At 43.4% G+C, this 21097-nt stretch overlaps 1 protein-coding gene across 1 annotated transcript in view; it reads right to left on the bottom strand.

Moving 5' to 3' along the window:
• Positions 1–6677: 6677 nt before the first annotated feature.
• The window catches only part of CDH1 (cadherin 1), an 83417-nt gene continuing 68997 nt past the window's right edge, over positions 6678–21097 (bottom strand). Inside the window, exons 11-16 of the mRNA XM_060650334.2 lie at positions 19061–19206; positions 15910–16134; positions 15365–15595; positions 12349–12479; positions 10617–10760; positions 6678–9692 (exon numbers count right to left, since the gene is read on the bottom strand). Coding sequence (XP_060506317.1) covers positions 9483–9692; positions 10617–10760; positions 12349–12479; positions 15365–15595; positions 15910–16134; positions 19061–19206 — 1087 coding nt within the window. The 3' untranslated portion in view covers positions 6678–9482. The remainder of the gene's footprint in view (positions 9693–10616; positions 10761–12348; positions 12480–15364; positions 15596–15909; positions 16135–19060; positions 19207–21097) is intronic.

Raw genomic sequence — 21097 nt, 5'->3', positions numbered from 1 at the left:
GCAAAAAACTTAAGGTCATTTCAAAATATTAAACATTTAGTGAGTTTGGCATAAAGATTTGTGTGGGAATGGCCCAGCCCTAAGATTTGTGGGCACTAGGGTAGAAATACAAGTGGAGGCCTCCATATCATATGCTTAAGTTTCAAAGTATAAATCAAACGAATAGCCTGTTAAATAAAATCTTTTGTTCTCCTACTTTGAAAAACATACCAGGTTTCAATTGAGAATTCTCAAATTTGGCCTCAGAAATCCATATTGGATGTGGCAGTATGGCAGAAGTCAGCCTCCCACCTCTGGCCTGACCCCTTTCCTTCTCATTAGTGTCTCCATCCTGCATTCACACATGTGGATATCCCAGCCTGGATGTGCACACACCTCTAAGAAACTGCCCCTTGGCACCCCCTTAGTGTTAGGAATACACGAACAGGGTTCAGCTTCCAGAGGGAAGACCAAGCGAAGAGGCCCACGTAGCACTGGAAGCAGGCTCAGGGATGATTGGACAGGGAAGTCCAGAGTCCCAGAACTTGGAGTGAGGTCTGGAGGGAGGATTTGGGGTGGGCAATTCCCCTAGGACTGGCGTATTTCTTGTCCGTGAAGATGCGAATCATGGAGGAGGCCAGGTGGGGCCTGTAAGGATGGGACCCAGAACGGAGGCCCTACTAGACAAGCCTAAGGGCGATACTGGTGTGGGAGTTACAAAAGATGGTAAGAGGGGTCCCCAGAGCTAATCATCCTTTATCCCCAAACCAGATATTGGCATAAGATTTTATTATTTGGACTCTAAAAGGCTCATATACCACAAAATGGCATGTTCAGTTTTTTTTAATTTTTGTTTTGTTTTGACAGAGTGTGAGCAGGGGAGGTGCAGAGAGAGGGAGGGACAGAGGATGCAGAGCAGGCTCTGCCCTGACAGCAGAGAGCCTCATAAGGGGCTTGGAGTCAGGAGCAGTGAGATCACAACCTGAGCTGAAGTCGGACGCTCAACCGACTGAACCACCCAGGTGCCCCTCACACGTATAATTTCAAAAGCAGTGTCAAAAAGATCCTATAAAATTTTTCCAGCAAAAAAATATATCCCACGTAGAATATTCGGTGCATCTTAACACATATGATAGGATGTCAGAGGAGTGCCTAGGGCCTATAAGTTGATAAATAAGCTCTGCATCTGAAAAAAAGGAAGTGTTCTCAAGCTTCTCCCGCCCCCACAAAATCATTCAAATTGGCTTTTATTTTATTAAAAAAATTTTTTTAACGTTTTATTTATTTTTGAGACAGAGCATGAACGGGGGAGGGGCAGAGAGAGAGGGAGACACAGAATCTGAAACAGGCTCCAGGCTCTGAGCCATCAGCACAGAGCCCGACGCGGGGCTTGAACTCACGGACCGCGAGATCGTGACCTGAGCTGAACTCAGACACTTAACCGACTGAGCCACCCAGGCGCCCCTCAAATTGGCTTTTAACTACCCTACTACTTCCTTAGAATCCGGTATTTACACTTACAGGATTTTAGTTTATAGAAATTGAATTTTGGCAGTCCCCTCCTCGTTTTGCTCTGGGCAAACACATAAGAAGAGCTGGGAGACTCTCGGGCAATCATGCTGTGAAATACCCATCACGACAAATATTCCAGAAGAGCTACATCGGAGAGGCTGCTGCTTCCCCACAATGAGCCATCCGGGGATGTTCAACACACACACAGTCTATATTCATGAAAAACGTATTCCATTGATTTTAAGTCAACCAACAAGGAGCCCATTATCAGGGACTTGGGGGACAGCAGCTCAACAAGATACCCCAGCCTGCTGGGGCTGCTTGCTTCAACCCAGAGAACTAACGAGGCTAATGGCACCCTGTAGTTATCCATTGTCTTACAGTAACGATTCCCAGTAAAGACCCCAGCAAATTAAGTGTTCTTATGGGTACTTATCTTCTAAAGCCACATGTGATGACTGGAGTGGTTGCATGCCATTTTCCATAAATGACCCTTAAATTCTTACCCTACTCTTGTCAAAACTTTACTCACTGTGATAATCCTCACCACTCCCTCCACAGAGAAGGGGCCCCTGAAACTCACCTAATTTTCATTTTTTTTAAGTGATTTTATTTTTAGGGCTTTTGTTTTTTAAAGATTTTAAAGTAATCTCTACACCCAACAAGGGGCTCAAATTTACAGCACTGACATCAAGTCTCATGCTCCAATGACTGAGCGAGCCAGGCACCCCAATTTTCATGTAATTTTTTAAAGCTTATTTGAGAGAGGGAGAGAGGGAGAGAGGGGGAGAGGGGAGGGAGGGAGACAGAGAGAGAGAGACAGACAGACAGAAGGAGGTAGGGAGGGAGGGAGGGGCATAGAGAATCTCAAGCAGGCTCTGCCCTGTCAGCACAGAGCTCCATGCGGGGCTCAAACACACTAACTGTGAGGTCATGGCCCAAGCCTGGATCTAGATCTTAACCGACTGAGACACCTGGGCGACCCTTCATTTACTTAAAAAAATTTTTTTAATGTGTACTTATTTTTGACAGACAGAGCACAAGCGCGCAGGGCGGGGGAGGGGGGTGGCGGAAGGAGGGAGGGAGGGAGAGAGAAAATCAGAAGCAGATTCCAGGCTCTGAGCTGTCAGCAGAGAGCCCAGCGTCCCTTTATTTTATTTTCTTAATGTTTATTTTTGAGAGAGAGAGAGAGAGAGAACGAGTATGGGAGGGGCAGAGAGAGGGAGACACTGAATTAAAAAAATTTTTTAATGTTTATTTACTTTTGAGAGAAAGAAACAGAGGTGTGAGCGGGGAAAGTGCAGAGAAAGGGACACACAGAATCCGAAGCAGGCTCCAAGCTCAGAGCTGACAGCACAGAGCCCAACGTGCGGCTTGAACTCACAGACCACGAGATCATGACCTGAGCTGAAGTCGGACACTTAACTGAGTCACCCAGCCGCCCCCCTTCACTTATTTTAAAGGAAGGGGTTTCTCTCTGTAGTACCACTCTTTGGCATCAATCAGATATTTATCATAGAGGAAGAACTTTTCTCTATCCTCTTAGGTTCTGAATAGGAAGGTGTGTGAATTAAACAGACAAAAGATTAGAAGACAGATTTTTATTCACATCCAAGGGAGTTCATAGGAAAATGTGACTCAAGAAGTGATTACAATTTGGGGCTTATATTCCATCTTAATAGGGGAAGGGGAGAAACAGCTTACATCCCGTCTTACTAGAAAAAGGGCACTTATGGGAAAACACGTGACTTTGAGAGAAGATCAATGAGATGGGAGCTATGATTTCTGTCACACTATGTGTTTAGGTGATTTCTTATCCTGAGGTGCCAATTTCTAATCTCCGGTGGTAGGAGTCAATCCTCCCTACTTAGGAAACTCCTTGGGAGATGCTTTATGACTGCCAAATCCTTTGAAGAGGCTCTGCTTTTAGGGAGATAAGGGGAGTCTTTGGGAAAAAGCCTCTTCACGGTGCTGTATTCTGGATCCTTCATTTCTGTTTCAACAGACAGAGGCTCTTTACTGTCTTGGGTACCCTCCCCAGGACAGCTCATCACCCCTGCAAACAGATGCCATCTTCACACAACACCGCTTTCCATCGCATACTTCTGCTCACAACACTTGAGTTGTGCTCTCTGACCCACTAAATCCAGTCCAAAACGCAACGGTTGGCCTTTTCTCTCCAAACACGCTGCGTCCACTTAAGTGATTCTCTCTACCCGAACTCCCTTGTTGTGCCCCTTATTCAATAATAAAAACAAGAGCTCACATTTAACAGACCACTACCATGTGCCAGGCACTCCTCTAAATGCTTTATACACATCAACGCTTCCTTTGGAGATAAGGAAATCGAGGCATCGAAAGGTGAAGTAACTTGCCTAAGCTCACAGGTGGGAAGGACAGGATCAGGATTGGAATCCAGGTTGCACGGCTCCAGGGTCTCATGTCTTCTCCACATAACTGCCTTGTCGGTACCCGTGGAACCAGCAAGAGGGAAACCGAGGCGCTGTTTTCCAGGCTCGATGCAAACCCCTTCTCTGTAGCCTTTCTCAGAAGTCACGTTACCTGACTGGTTATAGCCCTTTGCACGTGGTGGTACTTTGTAAACAGTTTAATTCTGTATAGAACCATTTTATCATTTGTCCTCATTGTAGTTTTTTCCCCTGACCTTTTTTTATTGTGGCCAAATACACACAACATAATGCCAAATCTGGCGTCATGATGTTTTTCTCTCATTTTCTTCTGAGGGTTTTATAGCTGTAGCCCTTATGTTTTAAAAAGTCTTTCATTTTGAATTTATTTTTTGTATATGGTATAACAGTATGACTAATTTCATTCTTTTGCATATGGACACCCAATTTTCCCAGCACCATTTGTTGAAAACACTGTCCTTTTTGGCAGAGCATAAGGAAAATAGTCAATGATATTGTAATAGTGATGCAACAGGACAGATGGCAACTACACTTGGAGTGAACATAGCATAATGCATAAACTTGTCAAATCACTAAGTTGTAACACCTAAAACGAATGTAACACCGTGTCAACTATAATAAAAACATATAAATTTTATTTTTGAGAGAGCGTGAACACAGGCGAGTGGGGGAGGAGCAGAGATAGGGAGAGAGAATCCCAAGCAGCCCCTCCCACCCCCCAATGAGAGGGAGACACAGAGTCCGAAGCAGACTCCAGGCTCTGAGCTGTCAGCACAGAGCCCTACGTGGGGCTCAAACCCACAAATCGGAGGATCATGACACAAGCTGAAACCAAGAGTCTGATAAACAAATGAGCCACCCAAGTTCCCCAACACTGTGTGCGCGTGCACACACGTGCACACACACACACGTAATTTTTGTGTCATCTGCCCCCCCCCCCCAAAAACTGTCCTTTTCCCAATGGTCTTAGCACTCCTGTAGAGTATCAGTTGACCATACATATGAGGGTTTATTTCCAGCTTCCTAATTTCTCCCCAACTTTTAATTGTGAAATACTTCAAACTCGAAGAAAAACCAAAATAGTACGTCAACACTTACATGCCCTTCACCTAGATTTAGTCATTATGAACATTTTGTCACATCTGCCTTCGTGCTACCACTCTTCACACTTTTTTGTTGAATCATTCTTAATTTCGAGATGTAACACTTCATCCCTAAATTCGTCATCATTTATCTCCTAATAAGGTTCTCTTAGTGAACTATGTCCCCAAGAAAACTAATGTTTAGGGGCATATGTGTGGCTCAGTCGGTTAAGTATCTGAATCTTGATTTTTGGCTCAGATCACGATCTCATGGTTCATGAGTTCAAGCCCCTCCTTATGCTCCGGGCTGACAATGCAGAACCTGCTTAGGAGTCTCTCTCTCTGCCCCTCCCCCACTCATGCTTTCTCTCTCAAAATAAACTTAAAATTTAAAAAAAAGTTTATGGGGTGCCTGGGTGGCTTGGTGGGTTAAGCGTCTGACTTCAACTCCGGTCATGATCTCACAATCTGAGTTCGAGCCCCCCGTCAGGTTCTGTGCTGACAGCTCAGAGCCTGGATCCTGCTTCAGATTCTGTGTCTCCCTCTCTCTGCTCCTTCCCCCACTTACACTCTCACTCTGTCGTAAACAAACATTAAAATAAAAGTTTATTCAGGAATATAATCTACTCTACTTATTACAATGTGCCCAATTTCAAAAAAAAAAAAAGTCTTTTATGGATCTTAAATTTTCACTCCAGGACCCAACCAACCAAGGTTTCGATATTGGAGTCTCTCAAACCACACACAGAATTACCGTATGACCCAGCAATGCTCCTCTCAGGTTAATAACCAGAACTAAAAACAGTTTTTGTAAGCAAGCATTCACTGCAGCATCATTCACAATAGCCACAAAGTAGAAACAACCCAAGATAAATGGATATATAACAACATGTGGTATATATGCGCATGATGGAATATTGCTCAGCCGTAGAAGGAATGAAGTGCTGATACAAGCTGCAGTGTGGACAACCCCTGAACACATTAGGCTACATGACATCACCAAGTTTAAAAGCACATAAATTACATGACACCACTTACATGAAATACCTAGAATAAATTCATAAAACAAGGTAGAATGGAGGTAACTGGGGCTGAGAAAGGGGAGAACGGGGAGTTACTTATTGCCTATGGTTATAGAACTTGTTTGGGATAACGAAAAGGTTCTGGAAATAGAGATGAGGGTTATACGTGCACTTAGTATCACTGAATTGCACGCTCAAAATCCACACACATTCAGTAGAAACCATACTTCCAATTTTGATCTTTTCCTGGGCTAGTGATACGCGGTCGGACTTTCTCGTGATGCTGGGCAGTGAGTGGCAGCCACGGCTTGTCAGTTCTGTGATCAGGAAGGTAAGCAACAGACACACTTAACCATTCCATTTCTCGCTGTCCATATTCAATAAATGACACGAGCTCTTCAACACTTTATTATTATAAAATAGGTTTTGTGGGGGCACCTGGGTGGCTCAGTCAGTTAAGCATCTGACTTCGGCTCAGGTCATGATCTCACGGTTCATGAGTTCGAGCCCCACATCAGGCTCAGAGCCAGGAACCTGCTGACAGCTCAGAGCCTGGAACCTGCTTCAGATTCTTTGTCTCCCTCTCTCCCTGCCCTTCCCTGCTCACGCTCTCTCTCAAAAATAAACAAACATTAAAAAAATAAACAAAAAAGGTTAATATGAGGGACACTTGGGTGGCTCAGTTGGTTAAGCATACACACTCTTGACTGATTTCAGCTTAGGTCATGGTCTCATGGTTCATGGGATCGAGCCCCTTATAGGGCTCTGTGCTGACAATGTGGAGCCTGCTTGGGATTCTCTCTCTCTCTCTCTCTCTCTCTCTCTCTGCCCCTTCCTCATTCATGATGTACTTTCAAAATAAATATTAATTTTTTTTACATTTATTTATTTTTTGAGAGACATAGACAGAGCACAAGTTGGGGAGGGGCAGAGAGAGAAGGAGACACAGAATCCGAAGCAGGCTCCAGGCTCTGAGCACAGAGCCTGACGTGGGGCTCGAACTCACAAACTATGAGATCATGACTCGAGCCGAAGTCAGACGCTTAGCCCATGGAGAGACCCAGGCACCCCTCTCTCAAAATAAATATTAAAAAAATATTTAAATATTTTATTTAAAATATTTATTTTAAATAAAACAGGTTTTGTGTGAGATGATTTTACTCAACTATAGGCTAATGTTAAGCATTCTGAGCACATTTAAAGTGGGTTACGATCTCATGTCTGGTGCCTTAGGCAAATTAAATGCACTTTTGACATATTCTCAACTTATGATGGTTTATTGGGATATAACCACATAAGTCAAGATCTGTATATATATTTGACCACCACTTAAAAAAATTTATATATCTATCTCAAGTCCTACACTCCAGCAGAGGAAAGTGACAGAACTGTAACAGGGTTTCTCAACAGCAGCACTACTGACATTTTGAACCTGATGATTCTTTGTTGCACATGGCTGTCCTGTGCATTGCCGGACGGTCAGCAGCATCCTTGGCCTTGACTTGATGTCATCACAATCAAAGTATCTCCAGAAATTGCACAAAGTCCTCTGGGAGAGGGAGCCATACTCTCCCCCAGTGGTGAACCACTGGACTACACAAACTTTTTGCTGACTGACTGAATTTGTCTGAAGCTCTGCTAGGTCCCTCAGCAATGCCCACAGTAGTTTTTCCATTAAGAAGAGAATGTTAATGGCTTCTCCACATACCATATGGACAGTTTTCAAGTAAAGTGAATTTGTAAATGCAGTTTCCCACACTCTGCCCGCAATAGAAGGACACAAAGTTCTGGAGGAGTCATTTCAACATGAAGCTTCCTTCTCCATGTTTTGAATAAGCCCAAGTACCACTGGTCTTGCATGGAATTGTGGCTAACCAAATAAAACATGTGTCTGACAATGTTTAACAAAATTCTTTAATAAAATTTATAAAAATGAATATTTAAGAATTCTCTCAGCTTGAATTGTTTTCCTTTTCCACTCCCAAAGAAAATACAAAATTATCAACACCCACACACATATATACTCAAAACTATAGTGACATTCTCTATACAGGACTACATTAGAGTTTAAATTGTTGAAAAATCAAGACAATTCCAAGATGTGATTGCAGGGATGATTTTTTTTTCTTCAAAAAACACCTGACAGACAGTAAAGCAATTTAGATAAGATTATTTTCCATGGTTGTCAAAAGGTTCTTGAAGTTCACATTTCAACTAAAAGAAGATCCAAATCAGAGTTCTCCCCACACTCCCCTTACTAACACATTTTAGGGCCATATTTTCTTCCTGCTCCTAAGGAAAATAAATTGGATTTCCTGATATTGTTTTCTATGCATGCTTGGAATTTCGGGCAGATGTTTCCAGATCAGCCAGCATATCCTGTGGACATCAACAACAGCAGGCACTTGGGGGGTTCTGGGCTGTCAGGAAGAAACTCTGGTAGCAGGATCCTGATTGGAGTCACATGTTAAGATTCTTCCATTGTTTCTCAGGACTAGAGGCAGAGCCACCTCAACCATCCTCAGCCTCAGTTTCCTAAATTGCCAGGCTCAACAACTTGTCTCCTGCCACCTTCAAACCCATTTTTCACGTTGCTCTCCGCTGGGACAAACACCTTCTGTCTTTGGCTGCAGCACTCGAGGCACTACCGTAAGTGTTGGAAGAGATCACTCTCTTGTTTGAGTGTTAGATGAACATTAGATGTGGAGTGGCACCTGAAAACTCACCACCCTTTCTGGTCAAGGCTTCCTGTTTAGAACCAGATCACCCCAGTAATGACATACACATAACAAACATTCTTATGCACAACCAGTAAGTGGATGGATACCTATTTCAAGTTATATACTCAGAAGATTAAAGGTCTTAAGAGTAAATAATACCCAGTCACACTATGGCCAGACTAAGACCACACTTATCCTGAAAGGGCCCCACAATTTCTGCATCAGAGAACCCCTGTCTGGGGCAATGTAGGTTCAGAAGGAGTAAGAGTGGATAGTAGAACAAGGGGTGCTGTGCAGTGATAGGAGGAAAAAAGTACACAAATTAAAAATAATTACACACACATACATACATACACACACAAAATAATAGGGCAGTTGACCCCTCCCTTCCCTTAAAAAATGAGACCAAAACCCTTAAGGAAATCTGCAAGTTGCTAGCAGAACCTTTTGAGGCTGAAGCTATTGTTCTGAAGTATTAACATATGGGGGTCTTTGGGACAGCATCACCACTTAAAGAGTGAGGAAAGAAAAAAAGATTCAAAAATTAGGGTGAAATCATTCGAACACACACAGATTAGATCTATAAAGTGGAAATCCCAACTATCCTAACTGCATCACCGAGCAGTCTCTCTTCCCCAGAAAGTCATCTCAAGTGAAGGGAGCTGAGAAACCATGAGCCCTGCATTTTCTGTCACACGATGTAGGGGCCCATCTCCTTCCCCATTTGTCTCGAGTCCCCTAGTCATCCTCACCACCTCCGTACATGTCTGCCAGCTTCTTGAAGCGATTGCCCCATTCATTCAGGTAGTCATAGTCCTGATCTCGGTCTGATTCCGAGGAGTTTAAGGAGCTCAGACTAGCAGCTTCAGAACCGCTTCCTTCATAGTCAAACACAAGCAGAGAGTCGTAAGGAGGAGCAGTGGGGTCACTGTCTGCTGCCTTCAGGTTCTAAAGAAGAAGGAAGACGATAGGATCTTTCAATGCAAGGAATCGCACACCTGTCATCTGAGGCAAGATGCCTCCTCTAGGTGCCTCGAGCAACGAGTCACACATGACCATGCAACCATCCTGCGACACCAATAAGGTAAATTTATACAAACAGTCAAGGAAGACAAATCTAATATATATTTCATGAAAAGAGAACATTACAGGTAAATTGCAGAATCTTTTCCTCTATACTAATGATAAGTTATGTGTAGGCAGGAGACAAACAAGCCCGTCAGGATGGACAGAGGCTGAAAACAGTCATATTGTAACATATAGAATAAACTCCTTACTTGGCAGTAACAGTTTGCTTGAATGAAAATTTTTGGCTTCTACCCTACCCTTCCTACTTCTTCTTGACTGGAATACAGACCCAAGGCCTGGAAGTGTGGCAGCCATCTTGTGCTCATGAGGTAACAAGCACAAAAACAAGGTACCCTCTGTTATATCTGTTTAAGCTCCTGGAATTTAAAGCTGAATGCATTTCTGACATATACAAAGGGATGCTATTTTTCTGGCCCTTAGGTAGACTTATGATACACACTTAATATCACATCCCAACCAGGAGTGGGATGCAGGGGCAAAAAGACTCATTAGTGAAACCAAACTGGATCTACTTTGAATTCCTTTAGCTTCATGTCTACTTTTACTAAATCCTTTCAAGTCATTCTTGGTTTTGCCATATGGACTTCGCAAATTCGCTAGGAACAATTTGAAGTGCTCTAAGTTCTGAAATTCAGATGAGACACAAATAAAAAATAGCAGTCAGGGATCAGACAAGGAGAAAACATAAAGCAAAGAATCTAAAGACTTTTTCCTGACTTTCAACACAACTGTTCCTGAGTTTAGAGATGAATGGCACCATGGCTTTTGATTTTGCTAACTTACTTCATCAATAAAGTTTCCAATTTCATCAGGATTGGCAGGGCGGGGCCGGTACTGGGGCATGCTCAGGAGGGTTGGTGCCACATCATTGCGAGTCACTTCAGGCCGAGCATCCAGGCCCCTGTGCAACTGGCTCAAGTCAAAGTCCTTTGGAGAAAAAGGTAAAAATAGACCCGAGTAAAAAGAAACAGTCACAAATAAGGGGATATATTTGGATTATAGATTCTGGTATCAGATAATACCCTGTCAACTGCATGATAGTTGCAAGCATTTGCCAGTGTAAACTAAAATGACAAATTTCAACCTAAGAGTTTTCACAATAGCCCTAGAAGGAAAGACATCAGGGGTGCCTGGGTGGCTCAGTCGGTTGAGCGTCCGACTTCAGCTCAGGTCAGGATCTCAATGGTTTGTGAGTTCAAGTCTCACATCAGGCTCTGTGCTGACAGCTCAGAGCCTGGAACCTGCTTCGAATTCTGTGTCTCCCTCTCTCTCTGCTCCTACCCCACTGACACTCTGTCTCTTTCTCAAAAATAAACATTAAAAAAAAAAAAAAAAAAAAAAAGGAAAGACATCAAATGATCATGAGGAGCACCTGTGGTAAGGATGTAGGGTGTTATACCTTATTAACTAAGTCCTAGCCAGTCCACAGATTCTTGTGAGCCTAGCTGCCATATACTCAATACCTGTGTCCTTCACAAAATTCATACGTTGAAACCTAATGCTCAAGGTGGTGGTATTTGAAGGTGGGACTTTTGGGAAGTGATTACGTCAGGAGGGTAGATGGAGCCGTCAGGAGGGGGACTGGTGCCCCAATAAAAGACACCCTAGATTCCTTTCTGCCGTGCGAGTACATTATGGCTGATTATGAAGGAGGAAGCAAGCCACCACCAAACACCACATCTGCTGGTGCCTTGATGTTAAACAACCCAGCCTCCAGAACTGTGAGAGATGAATTTCTGTGGTTTTTAAGCAATGTCTGTGGTATCTTGTTATAGCAGTCCACACAGACTAAGACAGTAGCTGAGACCAGCAGTTGTCCCACAAATGCCTGAAGGACATTTCTCTGTACCCCTTAATATGTTGTGCAAAACAGGCATTGAAATTCTAATCAATGGCTATTCTTCCAGACCACATCGCTCAGCAAATGTGCTCATGCATGGCGGGAGTCAAAAGCCGAACTCCGAGATGGGGCCCAAGGTTCCCTTTCTAGATAGAATACACTTTCAAAAACTCTCCAGAAAGGTGCCCGGCTGGCTCAGTCAGTAGAGCATGTGACTCTTGATCTCAGGTCCCTGAGTTTGAGCTTCACGTTGGGCATTAAGGTTACTTTAAAAAACAAAAACAAAACAAAACAAAAAAACTCTGGGGCAAGGTAAGATCATCTCCAAAATCAGGGAAAATAAAGAAGGCCTGAAGATTTAACATCTACAAAAAGAAAAGCAAAAGTTTAGCATACCTATAAACTCAAGGGACAAAATATCACAACAGATTAATTGCTTTATGTCTAAATAATTTGAAGTTCATGTCCTGAGAACAGCCATGAGTCAGACTACCTGGTTTGACTGCTTCCTACCTGTGTGACTTTGGGCAAGTTATTTAACTGCCCTTTGCATCTGTCCATTCATCTGGGTGCTGAACAGAACAACGGTATTTTAAATGCCTACCTTCTCCTAATCATTGCTTCTTCCAAATAGAGATCACCACATAGCTTTTTGCCACAGTTTTAAAAAGGTACCTGATCCTCTTCTCCACCTCCTTCTTCATCATAGTAATAAACATTGTCCCTGGTGTCATCTTCTGGGGGTAGTAAGGGCTCTTTGACCACCCCTCTCCTCCGAACAAACAGCAAAAGCAGCAGAATCAGGACTGGTGTGGGGAAGAGAGAACAAGGAGAGCCACAGGTCAGGAAGGCCATAAAAAGCAGCTATCACACAGCACCACTGCCTTGCCTACCAGACAGATGGCTGTCAGACAACCCACATGGCGATGCTCACATACCTGAAGTTAACGTATACAGTATAAAATAGTGGACAATTACATGGGAATTCAAGCGTGTCTTCAACTGGACTATTTATCTTTTTTTAATGTTTATTTAATTTTGGGAGAGATAGAGCATGAGTGGGGGAGGGGCAGAAAGAGAAGGAGACACAGAATCCGAAGCAGGCGCCAGGCTCTGAGTTGTCAGCACAGAGCTAGACTCAGGGCTCAAACTCACAAGTTGGGAGATCATGACCTGAGACGAAATAGGATGCTTAATGGACTGAGCCACCCAGGGGCCCCTAACTGGACTTATTAAACCAGTCAGTCATTTCTCAGAATCTGAGTTAAAATGCTCCAGGCAGAGGAAGTGGTAGTAAGGACAAAGGACCTGAGGCAGGAGCATGATTGGCATGATTAAGAAAAGTGAAGTCAGCATGGTCACAGCAGGGTGAGTGAGGGGGAAAGAAGCAAACAGAGGGGTGGCAGGGATATGTCAACTACTAGAAGGACTTTGGCTTTGATTCTGAGTTGGAACCATTAGAGGTTCATGAACAGGGCTGAGTCACCCTAAATGTGATTGACAGGTGCACATTATTTTTAATCAGTTCTGAGGAATGGGACACAGACCATATAATCACCTGGTATATTCCCTTAAGATAAAAATCATGTGGGCAAGCTCTATGATCTGTTTAATTTCCAAAGTTTTCATCTGATCATGGGATGTTTCTAGGGTATATATGATTAACAGCTGTTAAAAACTTTTAAACTACTTATTGTGAATGAAAAAATGATGATTCAATGTGTTTTCTTCATAAATGCTTGTGCCCAAGTACCTCTAAAGGACACCCTACAGGGGGAGGGAGGAGGGAAAGGACATCCTACTGAAACAGTATTATTAGACTGAAACAGGAGGTTGCATAGACTTGGGGAAAAGATTTCTTAGAAGTACCCAAACTCCCTATTGTTTCTGAAATCAGCAAGTTTCCAAGACTTTATTCAGATAAGCAAACTTCCTTGATCACAATCCATAAACACGAACAGTGAGCACTTGCTGGGTCGCCCTAGACCTGCCTTGGCACTGAGGACACGGCCCTGAAGACCATATAAGATGTCAACAGTCACCATCCACGTGGAGCGTAGAGCAAGTAAGAGCAAGGAGCAGGTTATCATCTCCAAGAAGATGTTACTGATCAAACGTTACTCAAATGTTATCCCTTTAGAAAAGTAACAACATATTTTTACTGCTTCAGGAAGTACCACCCTATACACTGTACCAAAACCTCAGTAACCCCAGTGGGATCCTCAAAAAGCCTGGCACAAAGCAAGCAATCGAATATTGAGGGATTACACGAACATCCACATGTCCCGGCATCTTTGTAGAATCACCTTTAGAAGGCTAAGTTCTACGCTTGCCCACAAGGAACAAGAAGCTAGAAGTGTGGATCCTGGCGTTGCTTCTGCTTTCGATGTTGTTCCACATTTAAGCTTTCTGCCATGTTGTCCTTGGCCTCTGTGTCTAATAAAATATACCCCAAACAAATTGAGGTAAGGCTATTACTAAAAAATCGGTATTTTAAGTGTAAACTCCAGTCTTGAACATTTTCCTCAGAATGAGAGTACTAGTTTGTAACTGCTGTCCCCAGAGCAGACTGGCCCGTTCAAATGTGATTGGAGTGGGAAGTAAGTGGGCAGGCAGGGCTTGTGCTGTCACACCTGTGCTGATGACACAGGAAGGTGAATTAACCTCATCCCACGGTGGCAATAAAGGCCATGTGAATTCTGAGGAACACAAGTCCAGAAAGCTCACTGAATTCTAAACAACACTCTCCTTCCTTCTGAGTTTTGAGACGACACAAGCAGCAAAGGGCAGGAGCAAATGAATCTGTTGAAGCAGCAAGCGGCAGGGGAAAGAACACCTGTGCTGAGTCGAACTTGAAACCCCAGAGGTGGCCCCACTGCTCCCTCTAAGAACTTTCTTCTACTCCAGCCACGTTGGTCTCCTCCCTGCCTCCCCTTCCTCTCTGTGCCTTCACTAGTGTGGGAACCGTCACGAATGCCCCTCTGTCCATCTGGATGCCACCAGTCCCTGTCCCGACCATCCTACATCTTCCACCAAACCTTCCTTGAGGCTCAATTAACAGCCCCCTCTTCTGAATGCAAAGGCATTCATGACCTGGACCGCCCTTTTCAGCCCCTAATTATACACGGTCTTTCCCCCACTCTGTCCTGATAGTCATTGATACTCACTATTCACCCTGCACTCCACCCCTACTCTCTGCCAAGTGTTAAAATGGGCACATGGCCACTCAGTTAGGGTGGGACATTCTAGGTGTGGCTGTGTTTGAGCCATCGGAATGGGAGTGAAGGTGCACTTTCCAGATACGTGCCTTCCACTTCCTCTCTCATCCCTTCTCCAGGACGGAAGGTGGGGGTGGTGAGCTGGTAGCTCCGACCATGCTGGTGAGAATAGTACCCTAAAGCCTTGCTGCTCCGGGTTGCTCTAAGAACCTCCAACATTTGCACCCCCGGGAGCTGGTGACAAAGGTGGAATGTGAGGTCCCACCCCAGATCAGAATTCTCATGCAGGCGATTTGTGTGCACTGCCCTGAAGGATTCAAAGAACAACAAAATAGACGGACTGGGCTCCTGTTGATTTAATGGAACAGTGCTCCCTTCCAGTCCTGGTGAACTCAACTTTAAAATGCTCAGTAACAGATAAACCTCCCCCATTTTAGAAGCCAAAGACTGAAACGCTTGCCAGGCATACTTACTTAGTAAGGCGAGGATTCCTCCGAGAATGCCCAGAATGGCAGGAACTTGCAACCCCGCTTCAGCGTAAGGCATGGTCCTCTTGCAGTTGTTGACGACCCCTTCGCAGTCACAAACGTACACATCTAGGGTGGTCACCTGGTCCTTGTTCTGGTTATCCACGAGTTTGAGATTTATCTTGTAGTCGCCCAACTCTAAGGTTTTCTTTGGCTTCAAAATTAGAGATTCACGGGCTGGAGGAAGCAACAAAAATAAATGATGGGACCAGGAGAAAAAGAACAAACAAACAAAACAACCTCATTCTAGAATTATTAGGGTAAAGAAAATGGAGCTGCTTGGGTGGAAGATCACTGTGCAGTATGTTACAGAGTCAGATACCAGGAAAGGAAAGGGACCTTTGGGGGAATGCCTCAAATGCAGATGGGGCAAAGAAACAAGCATCAAACAAAAGAGGTGACATCTGAGAAGCTGAGAAGGGACTTTCAGAAGTGGGTGGGGGGCAGGAGCAGGGAAAAGCATGGGGTCAGAGTAAGACTCCAGTTCCCACCTTGGTCACTGTAGTCAATGGTCCAGTTGACACTTGCCCCGTGTGTTAGTTCTGCCGTGAAGGGAGATGTGTTGGGGGGAAGATCTGGATCAAAGATGTTGATGATATGAGGCTGTGGATTTTTCTGGCAGAAATCCATACTTCGAGGTTCTGGTACGGGGCCATTGTCATTCACATCAGAGAGGATAAGGAGAAGGGTTCCCGTTCCAGTAGCAAGTGGAGAACCTAAGAGAAAATATATAGGAAATACCACAGCTCAGGAACATTCATGAAGCTCTATTGCCTCGAATCAGACCAAAGGCCAATCCTGGCTTGGCTCTTCAGAGATTCATCACCAGGCCCCACCCTCCCCATCTCAGGGCATCTTCACTTCTGGTCAGGCAGCTCTCCAACACGCTATTCCTCACTTTAACAACAATTATTCAAGTTATTCCTCACACCAAGGACAGGCTCCCTACTCTTTTGCACGTACCTTTATGCATCCATTAAACTTGAACCACTCCAAGAATTCCTCTTTGCCCCCTACCAGTTCTCCCTTTCCGAACTTCTCTGGCTTTAAGGTCATTATCAAAGGGTTGAGCTTTTGAAATTGCTACAAGTTGCAAGTTGATTTTCAAAGTAGACTTGGGGAAAAAAAGACTTGGACACTTCCGTGTGCATTTCGTTTACATTCTGACATATGTATTCTACCATTTTATGCTAGCACCTAGCATAAAATGGTAGAAAGAGTAGACACTCAAGCATCATCATTAATATTAGTGTGGGTTTTTTTTTTTTTTCTTAAGTAGGTTCCATGCCCACCATGGAGCCCAATGTGAGGCTCCAACTCACAACCCTGAGCTGAGATCAAGAGTTGGGCACTTAACCAAGTGAGCCACTTAGGTGCCCCAATATTTGTTATAGAAAAAAAAATGCACAGGACTATTATCTCAAACCTATAATCATGCTTGGGTGGCAAGAATGTGGTGATTATTTTTTCTTTTTACTCTTAAAAAAATTATGGCTTAAAAAAAAAAAACCCACATAGCATAAAATTTACCATGTTAACCATTTTAAAGTTCATTTTACATTTTAGGCTCAACAGTATATTCGCATTGATCTCCAGAACAGTGTCATCTTGCAAACTGAAACTCTGTAGCCATTAAACAACTCCCTGCTTTCCTTCTCTCCCCAGCCCCCTCCCCGCCCCTTACCACCATTGTACTTTGTTTCTATGAATTTGACCACTTTCACACCGTAAGTTAAACTATACAGTATTTATCTTTTTGTGACATGGCTTTTACTTAGCACAATGCCCCCAAGATTTATCCATGTTTTAATATTCCATTGTATACATATACCATACTTTATTTATGCATTCATCCATGGATAAATCCTTTTACCTTATGGGAGAGGAAAAAAAACAAAAACAAAAACCCAGCAGGGGCCATTTAAAATTTTTTCTAATTAGGGGCACCTGGGTGGCTCAGTTGGTTAAGTATCCAACTTTGGCTCAGGTCATGATCTCACGGTTCGTGAGTTCAAGCCCCGCTTTGGGCTCTCTGTTGTCAGTGCAGAGCTCACTTCAGATCCTCTGTCCCCCTCTCTCTGTCCCTCCTCAGCTTGTGCTCTCTCTCTCTCTCTCTCTCTCTCAAAAATAAATAAACATGGGCTGCCTGGGTGGCTCAGTCAGTTAAGCGTCTGACTCTAGCTTAGGTCATGATCTCTCGGTTTGTGGGTTCCAGCTCCACGTCGGGCTCTGTGCTGACAGCTCAGAGCCTGGAGCCTGCTTCAGGCTGCAAATGGGACCCAGTCAAGGTCTAACTTGCCTTCCTCACTAACTCCCAAATTACAGCTCCAGGGACAGGCTTTAAATTCTAACAGGTTTATCTTTCCCCAGCACATTCACAATGTGATGGAGGCTGCATCATTCAACAGCCATCCGCCCAGCCCCATCATGGCCTTACTCGCTTTCCTGTGTTTTCTAGGTTGTCAACTACTTCAGAAAGCTGGTAAGTTAGTGAGGGAAAGAGACTCATTCACAATGTCAGGAAGTGAGTAGGTTCTAACAATAATTCTATTTCTAAATATCTAGCCAGGGGAAATACTTGCACACAGAGGCATGTACAAGGATGTTTACGTATGAAAGTCTTGGAAATAATGACCAAGTAGAAACCATCCCAGTGTTCTTTAATGTGTGAATAATTAAATTATGCTAGATCCAGGTAACAGTTTATTATTTTTTAATTTTTTAAATTTATTTTTGACACAGAGAGAGAGAGCGAGAGCATGCGTGTACAGGAGAGGGGCAGAGAGAGAGAGAGAGAGAGAGAGAGAGAGAGAGAGAGAGAATCCCAAGCAGGGTCCACATTGTCAGGGCAGAGCTCATTGTGGGGCTCAAACTCACGAACCACGAGATCATGACCTGAGCCGAAATCAAGAGTTGGATGCTTAACATACTGAGCCACCCAGGCAGCCCTAGGTAACATTTCTTTATTACCAAGAGGTAAATCTATAAAGTGCCAAAGTAAATCTGTGTCTTAAAGACATATTGTAAATAATAATAAATTACATATCAAGTAAATGAAAAATTTAATAGAAATCAACATGTATAAAATAATGGTTTTTACAATAAAACCAGGCTATAAGCTAGATAGTGGCTTTATAATAAACTATAATTCATATGCAGAAAAACGAATTCAAACACACAGAAACAGCCTGGAGGGAGTCACATTTCACTAATAATGATGATGATAAAAATAATGATAGTCCTTATAGAGTAGTACTATGTAGCAGACACTCTTCTAGGCATGTTTACATGAATGAATTCATTAAAAATCTAGATGGGGTATTATCATTTTGTCAGAAAGAGGAACTGAGGGACATAGAAATAAGCTTGTAAGTCCAAAGTCACATAGGTATTATGTCCTAGGCTCTAGACCCAGGCAGTCTGGCTCCTGTGGGGAAGGAGTGGGTTCAGGTATAAAGAGGGAATGGTGAAAAGCACTTCTACTTGACCTAAATTATTTGTACCCTTAAAAATCATATGCTTTTTGTTTAAGGATAAAAGAGGAAGAATGAACTCTTGCCTCTAAAAGAAAGGTGGGGGGCAAAGAAGCAAACGAGCTGGGAGGGTGAGGCGGCCAAGGCCAAACCCTAAGGACATCCTTACCATTGTCGGTGGCGATAATGAGGGCCGTGTACGTGCTGTTCTTCACATGCTCAAAGTCCTCTCTGTCTAATTCAGCCCGAGTGAAAATGGCACCAGTGTCTGGATCAATCCTCAGCCAGTTGGCAGCATCCCTCCAAATCCGATACCTGAAAAGGCACAAGCTCTGGCTTAGAGTACAAGAGTGAACGGCACATAGCTAAGAAGGCTAAGGTTCCTCTTTGTTCGCCATTCACATCTACAGGAAAGTGTGACCATCCATGTCCCCTTCACCTGGATTCACCCATTGTTGAACCATTTGAGAAGAAGTTGCAGCCATCATGTTCTCTTACTCATAAATACTTTGGCGTATTATCCCCTCAGAACAGAGGCATTCTATTATATAATTACAATTGGATTTTTAATTTCAGGAAATGTAACATTTAATATATGGTACATATTTAAATTGTCAATTTCCCCAAAACTGTCCTCCGGAGCATCCCTGCCCTGATTCAGGATCCATCTACGCATGACATTTAGATGTCACGTTTCCTCAATTTGGAAACATTCCTTAGCCTTTCCTTTCTTTCTCAACACTGGTATTTTTGAGACGTGCAGGCCAGTTGTTTTGGAGAAAGCTCCTCAATCTGGGCTGGTCTGATTATTCCCTTCTAAGTAAACTCAATTCATGTGAGGGAAAGGGAGGCAAGAGCACTGGATAAGCGATGACTGTCCTTCTCAGGAGGACATTAGGAGGCACATGACATCTGTTCTTTTCTTGGTTAACTTTGATCACTTGGATAAGGGATAGGGCACCTGATTTCTTCCCATTAAAGGTACTTTTTTCCTAAGGGGAAAAAAGACCATTAGTCTATGGTCTGAGGGGAGAAAATGTGACAATATCCTGTTCACCAACTAACTTTCACCCAATAGATTTAGTATCTATGGGTAATTTTTGCCTGAAGCAAGGAGTACTATGAACTTTAAGGTTTTTTTTTTTTAAGTTTATTTATTTATTTTGAGAGGGAGAAGCAGAATGTGCAGGGGAGGAGCAGAGAAAAAGGGAGAGACAGAATCCCAAGCAGGCTCTGGGCTTGATCCCACAAACAGTGACATCGTGACCTGAGCTGAAATCAAGAGTCGGACACAACCAACTGAACCACACAGGTGCCCCTCCTTATGTATTTTTAAAGCAGAGTCTTACAGGCCAGCTCCCCAAAGGGTACAGTACTCAAATGGTGGCAATATGCCACTCAAAACCCCCACCACGAACACTTGGAAACTCGTGTTGACACAGTGACTGGAGGATGCGCTGTAATACTGGCCTTTCATGGCAGGTGCCAGAGAAGCTCAAGTTCCTTCTGGCCTTACAAAGGAAGAGAAAAGTTTTATTCAAAATGCCAGAATGATTCGTTAAGCTATACCTACTTAGGAGTACCAGAAGCAGTCAATCAGAGAAAACAAAGGCATGAAAAAGAGAGATATACTGCCCAGCTATCTGCTAGGGTCATGGCAAGGCTCAGAAAAAGAAGCAAAAAAGCTAAGGATGCAAGAGCCCTGGATACCTCCAGGTATATCCCCACTTCCTTAGGAGTACAAAGCCATGAACTTAGCAAGTGGTCTTTGTTCCAGGAGTAAGGGCCTCTACACACAGACTTGGTCCCCGTACTTGCCCAAAGAGAAGCTTTAAATGACCCTTACGCTACTGCAAGCTAAGGCATCAACTGGCCTGGAAACCATACAGTCCAAGGCTTCATCATTCAACGAAAACCATACAAGAGGTCTTTGGTTTCCCACTATAGTTTTCAACCTTGATTAAAAACACTTCTTACTAGCCCTAAAAGTTTGGACCACCTAGAGGACTCCTTGGATTATGAGCAGTACATTGGATACATGTACAAATTCAACACATTTGAAGTATTTTAAGATTTTAAGTAATCTGTACACTTCACATAGGGCTTGACCTCATGACCTCCAAGATGAAAAGTCTTATGTTCTACTGACTGAGCCAACCAGGTGCCCTGAAATTAAGATTATTTTAAAGCAAATCTCAAATGTCAA

Source organism: Panthera onca, chromosome E2 (genome assembly GCF_046562875.1).
Source record: "Panthera onca isolate mPanOnc1 chromosome E2, mPanOnc1 haplotype 2, whole genome shotgun sequence".
NCBI lineage: Eukaryota > Metazoa > Chordata > Mammalia > Carnivora > Felidae > Panthera > Panthera onca.
This window is presented reverse-complemented; position numbering and strand designations above follow the sequence as displayed.